We start from the raw sequence: 14537 nt of genomic DNA on the forward strand, positions 1-14537 counted from the left end.
AACTGAATCCTTTTAAACAATCATGTTTTGTTTTTTTTCCCCGTCAAAAAAAAATAGCAGGCTCTCACAAATCGATCGCTCCACAGAAAATACGCTTTTAATTAATGCTCTGCTGTAACTCTTATATCACAAACCTCTGTCAACATTTTAGTTTAAAGTTTATGTTTTGAGCTTCTGATTTTACCTTAGAAGCTTGTGTGCTTTTATTTTCTTTATCTAACTTGTGGTTCATGCATGCACAACGTGTGATGAAAGACTCATTTGTTGACTTTTTGTAAAGTATAGGCTACTATAGCATGGAAGAATTTTGTTGTTTATATTGCATTAATTTGCATCCATGTTTTATAAGCTATGAAAGTCTCAGTTTGGTATGGAGTTATTATTATGCAAAAATTAAGAAATTCACTGGCTTTGTTTGATTTGTAGATTAGGCTATGTAGGCTTTTTTTTTTTTAATTAATATTTTTTAAGAACTATTGATAACTGTAATTTTCCAAATGGAAAAAAGGTTGGTTTGATGGTTGTACACTAAATCATCAAAACTATAGCCTATTTGTTGTGTTTATGAGGGGTGTCGGAGACCACTCTGATGGAGAGAAAAACCAGACCCAATTTGTGGCGAGCTTGTTTAAAAAGCAGAGCACATTTTAGAAAGTTTTGCGGCTTCTTTCTCCAATTGTTAAAAAAAAACGGAGGTGTTTATGATGTGGATCCAGGACAGAGGCAATCAGCATTACAGCTGGTTTGACATCAGCTTGTCTGTGTCAAACTGTGACAAGTAATAGGCCTATCGTTCTTTCATTGTGCTTCTTTGACAAAATACATCTGTAGGCATGTGTGGTTGCACGTGTTACCACCCTGCGAGTAAACAAATATGTGTTGCACATTTATGCAGCCAAACTTTAAGAAAATGTAAAAAAAAATGTAATTAATTATTTAATTGATACCATTAATCGGTTAAAAACGCACCCTTTCGGATAACAGGTAATTGGTTATTATGAGCATCCCTGTCAGAAAGGTATGTACAAACTATACAAGCACATTGCCTTTTTTTGTAACAGCTGGTATAAGGTACACACATTTAAATTACTTTTGTACTGCTATATGATGTCAACACCAGACCATTGTTTCACAGTCAGAAAAATAAATAAATAAATAAAATAAAAAATAAAGATGGCAACCAAAGATTGCAAACTTTACTTGTTTTTACCCAAAAATTATTCTAACCTAGTTTCAAAATATTTTTGATGCTTTGGTGTTTCAGAGAGAAAACGTGCAGAAAGTGGACAAAGATGTACATTGTTTTTTAATTACGTGTCCAGCCCCTGTAAACATGCTCACTATCAAATGGAGTATGCTATTAAAGGCTGTGTATTTGACTGTACAAATGCAAAAAGATTCAAGAAAACAAAGTGAAAAATATACTTTGGGCTTTATGTCCTTGGTTTTAATCCCTTAGCCCAATGAGCAAATTTAATTCCAGCACCTTGTCAGCTCCTTGTGGGTATCTCAATGGCAGAATAATTTTTATGAAAACTGATCAGATGAATTACTTTACATAATCAGTTACGGTTCACATCACAAATATCACACACACACACACACACACACACACACACACACACACACACACACACACACACACACACACACACACACACACACACACACACACGCACGCGCACACACAAAAAGAAGAAAAAACTGGGCTGGTACAAAACACACACACACAGAGCTCCATGCCTCTATTGGAAGGTAAACACCATCTGCCTGTCCTGCATGGTTCCCTTAAAATCACTCCATCCTCTCTTCTGTCTCTCCCACAACTCACATAATAAAAGCACCACAGAAGCAGCTCCCTTGGCACCTCACAGCCCGGATCGGAGGATTAGGAACTACATGACTAAAGGACAAACCAACCATAGTTCATTTCCTTCACCACACTCTTATGTATTAAAATAAGAAGTGACAGCTTTACAAAGTTCATGTATTTGCAAACACTACTAAATGATGTGCATATATTGATCATTCTTAGTTAGTCACAGGTCAACATTTTCTAATCTAATGCATTAATAAAATCTGCTGTACTTGTTACATTAGGTAATGCAAAGAGGTACCAAGAATTATGAATGCGTTTAATTAAGCTAATGTTAACAAAGAAGAATATAGTAAAAATGGATTGTTCATTATTTGTTTGTGTTAGTAAATGCATTAACTAACACAGACAAATACAACATTTGGTCCCACTTTATATGAAGTGTCGCTTATACCTAGGACCAGATGGAATTTGCAGACGTTTTTTGCTAGTTCTGCGGAAAATTTTAGTAAAAGTCTGCTGATTTCTGCTGAATTATTTTTGGAGTATCTTAATTAAAACCTCATCATAAGAAATAAACAAAATATCTTTTTAACTTTTATTTAATGTTTAAAATGCATATCCAATTAGACTCATTTTTTTTGGTAAATAAAGCAAGTTTTTCATATAATATGTCTAGTAAAAGACAGAAAATAACACTTTACAAACTGCATTGTACATAAATCGGATGAACATATTCACATTGGTCAATAATATCCCTGAAATGAATTAAAAAACTGAATAAATATAGATATACACACATTTACTCAAGTAAATAAACAGAATTAATGATGGGCTAAAAATCTGCGGAAAATCTACAGAATTCTGCGCGTGCAGATTCCGGGAGGGCCTACTTAAACATGTGAACTTACATGGTAACTAGATGTGTAAGTGGTATGTAACTACACTGTATGTGCACACTGGTACATAGTATTTACTTATGTAATACTGGTGTAACTACACACATGTAACAACACACTGAATAGTTAGTGCAAGTTCAAATGTGTAACAGGACATTGATAACAACACTAAAAGTACACATCTGTAACAAGAATTACATAAGTGCATCGTGTAACAACAACATGTGCAGGTGTTTTTCCACTTCCACACCTGTTAGCATACCATACACTTCTAAACACTGTATTAGAATAAGAATGGCAGATCTAATGTTGTATTAGGAGGTTTTACCTTGTGGTACCAGTGTAATTACAAGGTAAATCCTCAGGAACTGTCCACTCAATACAAAGTCTAAAATGGTCACAAATTACTGTGTAATTTATAAAACCTAAGCCTATGCAAATGTCTTATGTTTTTATGTTGTTTTAAGGTAAATTGTAGAATCACATACAGTAAGTGATTCACATTAAAGGGGTAGTTTATCAAAGATATTGCTATTAATGTCCTGTTACACATTTGAACTTACACATACTATTTAGTGGGTTGTTACATGTGTGTAGCTACACCAGTATTGCACAAGTAAATCCTACATACCAATGTGTGTACTTACTGTAGTAAAATACTACTTACATGTCTAGTAAGCGTGTAAGTTCACAGGTATAAGCGACACTTAATATAATGTGGGGCCCAACATTTTTTGCTAAGTTTTATCATTCACATGCAGTGATACAAATATATATTTTTTAAAAATCAGTAAGTTATATTTCCATTAGCAATTTCCTGAGAAGCTGCTTTTTTAATCAAATAAATGGTGCAGATATCAAAATGAATCATTTCCTTTTAAAAACTCAATATACTCCCGCATCAAGATGGATTTCATGTTTACGATGAAGCTTGCTCAGTGCACTTATGAATTTGTCATCAAATGATTATTTGTCATCCGAAACGGTGATGAATTCGATCCGAACCAGCAGATATTCAAATTTAGAGTGGAGATATGTTGATGCAGTCATTTTAGCGCATACACTTTTTGCAGACAAATCAAACTTAATATTATCCTTACTGGAACAAGGTTTAAAAGAAGAAGCCTTGTGACTTTAAATAATTGTGAACCATGTTAATATCAGCCTGCTGCTGTTTGCTGGCATATAAACCCTACTAAGCAGCAATTAGTGTGTCCATGGCTTCTCTTTCAACAGACAAGGCCTTTTAAAGAGGGCCTGCTGAAGCACTGGCATATTAATTAGCACTTTATTAGGACACCATGCTACACTGCATTAGTGAGTACATTATTCATCCATAAACATAAGGGCTGAGATAATCGCACATGTGTAGTAGCACTTTACCCATTCAAGATTTGTAATGCTTAGTTCTACACCAGTGGTCAGGCAGAGCCTCCGAGTTTGCAGAATATATGCAATGCTGCCACCTGATGGACAGAAACATCCATGAGAGAATTACAGAACTCTTAAGGTATTATATTCAAAGATTATTTCTTTACAGATAATATATGAGCTGTATAGAGCAAATCTGTTGAAAAAACATGGCAAGCTAAAATGCCAGTCAGACATTTATAGATTTGGCCCCCTGTTTGATGACAGATGGGCTGCTATAAAAATTTCATAAACTGCTGATCTACTGGGATTTGCATGCCCTCAGGTTTTTACAAAGAAAAGTTCTGTTGGGACCAAAATATCTTGTTGATGTCAGCGAAGAATGGTCAGACAGAGAAAAATCAAGAACGACCCATACAACTAAAGATGCAGAAGAGCATGCTTTGTTGATCTTGTCAAAAAGAGCAAACTGGTTCACCTACTGTCAGCTAAGAACACAAACACACATCAAACCAGACAAACTCTTTCTAATCTTCTTTTGTTCAGTTTTGGTGAGCATGAGTCTCAATTTTTGCAAGAACATTTAGAAAATACACTGAAAAAAAATCAAGTAGTACTTCATCCAATTAAAAATGTATCATTCATTTCAGTTTAATATTATTTGTCTTTTTTATATAACAATTAATATATAACACAATTAACATTGTTTTGACTTAGAAGAGCTCAACTAAGAAATATTTGTTTTCACCAATTTAAAATGTTAAGGTTAATCACACAGCCCAGTGCATGCCTATTAAACAGAAGTTCAATATACTTGAAAAAAAATTGTTGTTTTGATTAAAGCTATATATTCTTGTTTAGATTAATTAACTGACAAACATGCTTTGTACTAGGGTATATAAAATTCTTCTCATGAAGATAGAAAATATTAAGGTAAATTGTTTATTTTTCATTGGGTCAAGTGATCAAATTTAGATGTGGATCATTACCCTACATTTTTTAATTGGATGAATGAAAGCTTTTTTCCAATGTAGGGTCTTAATTCAGAATAAGAATAGAATGCAGCTGTTATCTTTCTATGGACAACTGAACCACTTTATTTACCCAAGTAACACTTGGTTTTAAAGGCAATTGGTTTTCATTTTATTTTCAACTTTTTTCAGAAAAAATTAAGTCACAAAGGTTACAAACAACTTGAGTGTTGATTAGTTTGTCAATTTAGGAGGATTTATTTTTTTAAAGGCAAACGATGTCCAACAGTACTAGCAAGCATTGTTAATAAAGTGGCAGATAGGTGTCTAATATTACATTAAATCATTATATAAAACTATACATTTATATTAGCATTTGAAACACCTAAAGGTGAAATAGGGGATTATCTTTTAGCATCATAAAACATTTTCTATGCTTGTTAAAATTCTAAAAAAATCTTAACATCCTAACAGCAATCATTAACTTGGGTAATATATATATATATATATATATATATATATATATATATATATATATATATATATATATATATATATATATATTCTGTGGAAGGTATAGGACCAAGAAAAGTTTGTCCAAACAAAACGGTTCATCCAAACATTAAGATAAACTTCAGAATGTCCGTCAGACAGAGAGTGGCAAGCAAACATCAATAACCTTCCATGTTTTTTTTGTCAAGTTTTTAATTACTAACTACTGTACTATCAAGTTTTTTTAGTGACTGTTACATGACGAATTGTATTAGTGAGGCATGGATTTGGATGGCAGTTTGCAGGGTGGGATGTAGGCTTTCAGGGCTATCAGGCTATCTTCCACTGACTGCACTTTAATTTGACATGCCTTTTGGCATTTTCCCTAAATGGTGTAATACTAGCCATGGACAGCAGATGTAGCTATGGCTCTAGGCTTTAGAAAGCTCAAACTCCCTGTAAACATCTTTATAAAAGACTTCATCAGAAAATGTTATACTGCTGAAATTAACACACATTTATTATATTCTTTAAAGTCCTCACCTCTAAACAATAAAACCATCCACATCATATTGTATTTGCTTAGATATACAATGGGAAACAGGATGAATACAACACACATGGAAATATGCGAGTTTCCATCATTCATAAGAAGTACATTTGCATTTGTTTGTTGCTGTATTCCAGTCACGCATCATCAGTCACAACTGTGGAACATTCAGTCCTAAGGTTATGTCAGTGTGACATCTTGTTCAGAGGTGTAAACAGGATCCAAAAGTCAATGGGAGGTGAACTAATGTTTAAAAGTTTGGCCACATGTAACACACAGCTCTTAATGGGGAAAAATATGCTCAATAAACGTATCTGGATCCATCAGGCTATCATTCTTACAAATCAATATAAATGGACAGAGAGACACTGCACTCACCAGTCCCGCAGTGAGAGACGGGGCAGACTGGCCAAAGGACTGACTCCTCATGCGGACCAAGTTATTGGGCTCCCCTGTGTGCTGCTGCCAGGCCAGCTGACTCACTCCTCCATGCATACTGCTGGACAGAGGCAGAAGCTGCTTTCCTGCGGCACACAGAACAAGCCAGAGTCACGACATGGTCTGTATGTACTTCTTTACATATATTTATGAGTGTGTGTGTCTGCATTCTGCATTTACAAACCAAATTAAAGCCAAGCCACATGTCATCTGTATAAATCTGCATGTTTTATACAGTGTGAGCAAAATTCAGCAATTTTCCAGAGCAATACATGCAAGCACATTTGTGACGTTGATCATCTTAAAGTATTATGTATACAGGACCTAAAAATAAAACGTTGATGCACCTGCTAAAAGCCAAAAGCTTGCAAAAACTGACAAATATGTTTTACTTGCTATTAAAACTGTGAAGTATTTAATTGAAAATATTAAAATTTAAATTATATAGAAAAAAGTGTATTTACAAGTAAATGTCAGCTAAAATTGCTAATAATAAAATATTTAAACGCCAAAAAATTGTAAATTATGATAACACCTCTAATTGTAATATTATTATTCATATTATTATTAGCAATAGTAGTATAATAGTATCTAATAGTAGTATTAGTATTAAAGTGATATTTGTTTTATATAATATTATATTATTTAAATATGAATAATAAATTACAAAATTAGTTTATGCTTTTTTCAACGTTAAACAACACAGCTTCCGTTTTTAGGGTGAAATGCAAGGAAGCTTGCAAAGATGTTTGATGCTTGCTGCATTTTCTAATTCTAAAAAATTTAAATTCACATTCTATTAAAATTTAGGTCACAGAAATTGCAGATTTTGAGTTTGAAACGGTCCAAGACACTGATTATCATGAGCTGCTCACATAAAACAATGACAGTGTTCTGTATCTTATATTTATATTTAATATATATTTATACGATCACACAAACTCTTTGCAATGCGATACTCATACTAAACCACATTACATTTTCAGGTTTGTTTGTTTACTTTCCCTGGATCTTTTCCAGTGACATGATATCTTTCTTTCTCTCTCTCTCCTTGTCTTTATACACACACACACACACACACACACACACACACACACACACACACACACACACACACACACACACACAAACACACACAAAATTGTTCTGTTCATCAAGGCAATATTTACTAAATGTAAAAAAGTGTTAAATTGTTAAATACTTATTTATTAAATATTTATTTACTACTTATTGTATGCAGTTTCAAATGAAATTATTACTCCAGTCATTACTGCTTTTATTACTACTAACATTAATAATAATAATAATAATAATTATAATTATTATTATTATTATTATTATTATTAAGTGATCTTGGAAGAATCATGTGACTGAAGACTGGAGTAATTAAGCTGAAAATTCATTATTAAAATCACTGGAATAAATGATTAAATAAATAGTTATTTATAGTGCAATTACATTTCACAATATTACAATTTATACTATATTTTTGAATAAATAAACACAGCTTTGGTGAGAAGGATAAGCTTATTTTAAAACATTGAAAAATCTTAATGACCCCAAACTTTTAACCGGTGATATAAATACACATAATTTAATACAAGTACTGCAATTTTCCCTAAAAATAAAAACTATAAATTTTGATATCACGGTGACTTTAAAATCAATCACCAGAGTGTCTCACCAGTGAGGATGCCAGCCATGCTGCTGCGTCGGCCTCTGCTGTCATCCTGACTGAGCTGCCTCTGCAGTTTGGTTTTTCCTGCGGCAGGAGACAGGTCTGGGTTACTCAGCTTCCTGAACAGCAGGGGAGGCGGCGCCGGCAGCTCCTGTTTAAACACACGCAGATTAAGAGTTTATTTCCTACTTTCAAGGACAAACAATAATATGCAACTGTTTTAAGAAATGCCACAAAAGTGACTTTCGAACTTCAGAATATATAATTTAGGCAAACAGAAGAAGACACAGATGGAAGGTTGTGTGGGTTGTAACACCCAATAAGTCCACATAATCAATTTCAAAGAAATAAAATTGATTTATAAAATGTCTGCAGTGTCACCATTCATGCTGAAGCACTGCACCAAATTCAATACTAAAATAATCCATTGCAAAATGAAGATTTCCTGTCACACTTGGGCTGAGGAAAATAAATCTATTAACTGTGATTCTCTAACTATTCTGAATTGATCCGGCCAACTGTGAATGCTGCTAGTCTTATTTGGTTTATGAAACGTTCAACACATTCGCTTCATTTTTAAATCTCTTGTTGGAGCTCAGGAAAATAATAACATTAACAATTTTAAATTAATCTTCATTAAGCTTGAGGCAAAAAAGTACACTTGCTTATTAGGGATAACTACTGAGAACAGTTTTTTTTTACCATAATTCAGTCAATAATGGACTACTGATAAGCTTCAGGGAAAATGGTACTGCTAATAACTCCCGCACTGCTTTATCTCCATATACTTCAATGTTCAAGGAACAATCCACTTAAAAAAAAGGCTTTTTTTAAAAACTCCCAAGATAAACAGTTGAGTTTTACCATTTTTGAATCCATTCAGCCAATCTCCGGGTCTGGCGGGAGCATTTTTAACTTAGCATGAATCAGTGAAGCAGATTAGACTATTAGCATTTCGCTCAAGAAAGAGCAAAGAGTTTGCTCATTTTCGTATTTAAAGCTTTTTTTCGTATTTAAAACTCATTCGCAATGAAATTATGCAACACAACCGGCACATGCTCCATTTGCAGCAGATGGTCACATTGGAAGTTAGCTGGGTACTATTTTCAGGTAATGTGTAACATCATTGCGCCTGTCGTAGCCATGGTATGGCACCAAAGTTCCTTGATTATTCGCCAAAATCAGAATAAATTTACTAGCCATATTGTCATGTTGCACAGCCCTATTGCAGGTATTGGTAAACTGCTGTAAATTTAAACATTAATAATATAACTGAATTTTTTTTTTGTCTTTTTACATCAAATTATAGATATTAGTATCAATAACAGTACCGATAATAACCAGTATCAATAAACAGTATTGTTATCATTACAATGTAAACAATAGCCATGCTTATCAAGTTCTGATAATCAAATTATTCTACACATTTGTTCAATTGTAAAACCCAAACTTGAGAAGAGAAAAATAATCAAGTCATGTTAATTGTAACGTAAAGACGATGACAATGAAGGTGAGGATACACGTGCAGTTCTTTAATAATAAGTGTAGTCAGACAGGCAATGGTCAAAACAGGAGCAAACAGAAGCATAAAGGTCATCCAAAATATGTGGTCAGAATACAGGTAAAAAGTCAGACTAGACGGCAAAAAGTGTCAAGATCGTGAAGACCAAAGTGTCTCAAAACACTGCACCGAAGCATGTTCCGAAACACCCAGGTCACAGTGTTTATTCGTATGTCAGACCAAATGTTAAAACAAATCACGTTACAAGGACAGAGCATTTAGAAACTTCTATAGCTGCATCACCCTGGATTCGAACCCATTGTCTCGGCATACTTGTCAGGAACTCTCTTTGAAGCTTCAACTATACAACGTGGGGTTTAATACCTCAATTTGCTAAACTGTTTCTTTACTGAAGTTGTTCCAGTGTAAAACATTAAAAAATGACCACTAGGATCACTGTAGAATAGGGTTTCGAAACGTTTTGAAGCTACGACACATTTGCTGTTTCAGTGTTTCATAAAGCCTTGCTTTGCCCACCACAATCAAAACGATTAAAGAAAGGATCTTATCACGGTAAGACAAAGAAAAATGCTTTGTAAGGTTACACGGGGTAAAACAAGATTCAGCAATATGTTTTGTCAAAAAAGGTGTCTTTACTATCCAGTTAATGATTCACTGATGAGCTTCAGCTGTGTGTCTGTGTGTGTCACCAGTGATCCAGAACAGGTGTGTGAGTAATCACTAATCAGGTAAAACGGGATTTGTAGTTCTTTTTGTGGCTGATTTGTAGGTCTCCAATGATCTGTGTGGATTAGATTGCTGGTGATTGTGAAATGAATGCATTAACAATTAATGCATTAACAATTGATCCAATCAATATTAATTCAGACAGCAGCAAAGATACTGCAGAGCTGCTTATACATCAAGTACAGAAAATATTGTGAAACCATACAAGAACCATACAAGTGTGAATGTGGTCAGGTCTTAGCTTATAATTATTTCCACACATTTTTGTTCGAACTACAAGCTGAACACAAAGGGTCACAATGTTCCATAAAAACTGTGTTCTTCAGCTGACACACAAATAAACATGCAAACACCCAACAACTTTTTGTATTGGAATAGCAGAATAAATCAATAAGAAAAAAGCTCAATCAAGAATCAAATTGTAACTCATTCCAACATTTAAAAAATCCCTAGCCAAAACACCTGCAACTGCTCTTTCCTTGCATGTATTTTTCCATCACTACATTAACAAGCCACTAAAATGTCAACAACAAAGTGAAGCTGTCATCAACACAGAAGCGATGCAGACAGGAAACAGAACAATCAAAAGTAAGTGGTAAGAAATGCAGACCCAAAATGGGAGCCAAATAATTTTCTTTCATGATGCCTGCAGATTCATTCATACTCCTTGTGTTCTCCGTCAGGATGGGAAACAGACGTTGCCATGGAAATCTGGCAAGCGCCCTGTGCTGGTCACATCCTCTCTGTGGTGTCACGAAATTCCAAAAACATCTGGTAGGCCTGTTTGTATCAAACGCACAGCACTCATAAAACCACACCACGAGTCCTCCAAAGCACAAAGCCTTAAAGCAAACAAACGTCATCGTTGTCACTTGCGCGCACACACTTAAAAAGGGAAAAAACTGAATAATGCACCAGTGACCACTGAAGACATATCCAAAAAAATAACCAGGAAGAAAACAAACTGCTTATACACAAGCTTCACGATCGCACTCAAATCATACACTAGCTTTCAAAACACTAGTCAAGAGTTTTTTTGTTCGTTTGTTTCTTATAAATAATATTTTTATTATTTAGCAAAGATGCATTAAATTGATCACAAATGACCGCTATTTTTTTTATATAATTCTATGTATTTTTATAAAATGTGGTTCCTTTAATCCTGCAGCAATATAATTGTTTCTACCAAAAATGTAACAAATAATAAAATAGTGTGTTTTATATTTTTTTTATTAATTCTTAAGAATCATGTCATGTGAATATTATTATTTTTATTATTATATAAAAAAACTATTTTATTTAGATGGCATCTTAAGCAGGCAGCCTATTTATCATTAATAAAGCTCCAAAGTATTTACTATCACAGATATGAACTTACTGGCCACTTTAATGGTTACACCTGTTCAACTGCTCGTTAACTATATCTGATCAGCCAATCACATTGCAGCAACTCAATCCATTTAGACATGTAGACAAAGGTTCCCGGATGGTTTACCATTTCCGGGAAAAACTCGAAGTGTAGAAGCGTCCATACTCTAACCACTCATATTGTCCACAATACATTGCACGTTGGATGTGAATTTGTTTAGAACTACAAATTTGGGTAAAAAGTGTAAACAAACTACAAACATGGAGACCGAACGTCAAGAGAGGATTCGGTAAAGTTGTTTAAATGACTGTTAATTAATATCTAGCCAAATGGAACATGTTTAAACCATGTTTTAAGTGTTATATTTCATCTGCAACAACAATGTGAAATAATGTCAAGACAGGTTTGGACAACTTCTGAATGCATAACTACCTGCATAAGATCTGCAGAGATTTCTCTTCTGATGCTACTTCCAGCAGAATAACGCACCATGTCATAAAGCATGGATCATCTCAGACTGGTGTCTTGAAAATGAAAATGAGTTCGCTGTACTCAAATGGCCTCCACAGTCACCAGAGCTTAATCCAATAGATCATCCTTTGGGATGTAGCAGAACCGGAGATTCACATCATGGATGTGCAGCTGAAAAATCTGCAGCAACTGTGTGATGCTATCATGTCAATATGGTCCAAAATCTCGAAGGAATATTTCCAGTGCCTTGTTGAATCTGTGCCACAAAGGATTAAGGCAGTTCTGAAGGCAAAAGGGGTCCAACCCGATACTAGTAAGGTTACCTAATAAAGTGGCCAGTGAGTGTATATTACAATATTGTAACATTTCTCAATATTTGTCAGGAGGTCAGCAAAGTTAATATATGAAGTCAGTGTGTCAATATTAAATATTTCCTTAACAATTTACCCATTTTTTAAGTAATGGGACATTTTACCTTTTACCAATGTCCAGTAATAGTCGTCTTATATTCTACATAATTTTTTAATCACTTAAACTATTACTACTAAATTAAATATTATCAGCAAAGCTGTGTTCCTGTATTTTTGACCAAATAAACAACCTTGGAATGTAATCTTACAACAGCCAAAAGAAACATTAAGAAGCAACAGACTTTTTTGCATCACATCACAAACACAATGCCTTGCATCCCTTACCTTGCGCATGGCTGAATGCTCTCTTTTTGTTTTGCACAGTGGACAGAAGCAAAGATTTGAATTGGTCATTGAATTGCAGCACTGATTTACCAGCAATACTCTCCTTAGGATTGCTACATGCTATCATCCCCTAAGTGCAGCTAAATTTACAGAAAGCACCGTCCAATTACTCCAGAGAACTACAGACAAATAAGCAAGTGAAAAGTCCATCAGTGACAGGCTTTTAGAGAAGATGCAGCCATTCAGAATCCTGCCTGAGAAAACATTATCAGGTTTGGTGATTGAGGCTGGGTGACCATGACGTAAGCCTGGAGTCCCCAGGCTAATGAGCTGAGGATCAGAGACTCAGGTGAACACACGTGAGGAACAGGTTTGAGAGAAACACTCTCACCTGCCACGAGACATGAGCTGCAGGCTTAAGCATTAACTGCAGCACTCCGGGCAGTGGATAATTACTACGGCTGGAAAAAGCAGAAGAATGTCAAATGACTAGTATTATGACTGGCAGCTGTAAAATGAACTCAAGCGTGTTTGCACATGGCTTAGTAAAAACAGCTGTGAAGAAAGTAGAATCATTTTAAAAGGGATCATTGCACAAATACCAACTCTATGATATTCAACAACAACAACAAAAAACATAGAACTTACTTTCTTCTATTGTCTAATAAATTATTGACTTTTGCTGATTTCATTTGTTTCAAAAACACTGATCTTTTTTTTTTTTTTTTTACAATTTAAAATGGCATCTTTGGAGAGCTTTTCTGGTGGAGATACTGATGTCCTAAAAACAAACAAAAAAATGTAAATAAAAAGAATCTTACTCATACCTTAGGAACGGTTTTCAAACCTTGACTTTTCCAAACCGCTGTATACCTTGAACACGGTTATCGTCCCATGCCTAGATGTGTGTGCTCTGCTCGTCTCTGAGGCTAAGTGCATACACACAACAACATGCGATTTCTTGAGCGCTTTTAATAACATGAATGATTCGAATGTACATCAATGAATAACGAGCATCCTATGCAGCAAAATTACATTACAGTACTTGCTTTTAGTCATTTTCACGTGAAACTGAGCTTTGCAGAGCAACAAATGTGTACAACTGGAATGGGGGCGGTATGTGATACAATAATTGCTTTATCTCGATTAATGTTTTTTATAATCATTAGAAGCCAAAAACAAAATTGAAACTGAATTTCAAATAATAGCAAAGCCCTAGTAAAATGCCCTTTACAACATTTTAATTTAACAGTACGACAATGTTTACAGTACTTCTACTGTAAATTCTTTACCTTTTACACTAGCAGTACGAAACTTTATTTTTAGTATTTGATTTTAGTATTGACTTTTTTTACTGCTGTCTCATTTTTGTCTTCAATTAAAGTAACAGTACTTGATTACAGTAGACTACCGCAAACTGCCAATATGCAGTAAGTTGCTGTAAAAGATTTAAAATGACCCACAATGAAGTTCATATTATAGTAGTAAACTGTAAAGAATGTATGTTTTAGTGGGTGTTTAGCAGTAAATAAATTTAAA

The 14537-nt window shown here is 34.3% G+C and overlaps 1 protein-coding gene across 4 annotated transcripts in view; it reads right to left on the bottom strand.

The window, feature by feature from the left end:
- mast2 (microtubule associated serine/threonine kinase 2) overlaps window positions 1-14537 on the bottom strand; it is a 206849-nt gene that overhangs the window by 142948 nt on the left and 49364 nt on the right. For all 4 annotated transcript variants that reach the window (XM_073954326.1, XM_001341269.10, XM_073954325.1 and 1 more), the window contains exons 2-3: window positions 8222-8366; window positions 6478-6623 (exon numbers count right to left, since the gene is read on the bottom strand). In XM_073954326.1, coding sequence (XP_073810427.1) covers window positions 6478-6623; window positions 8222-8366 — 291 coding nt within the window. The remainder of the gene's footprint in view (window positions 1-6477; window positions 6624-8221; window positions 8367-14537) is intronic.

This window comes from Danio rerio, chromosome 6 (genome assembly GCF_049306965.1).
Source record: "Danio rerio strain Tuebingen ecotype United States chromosome 6, GRCz12tu, whole genome shotgun sequence".
Taxonomy (NCBI): domain Eukaryota; kingdom Metazoa; phylum Chordata; class Actinopteri; order Cypriniformes; family Danionidae; genus Danio; species Danio rerio.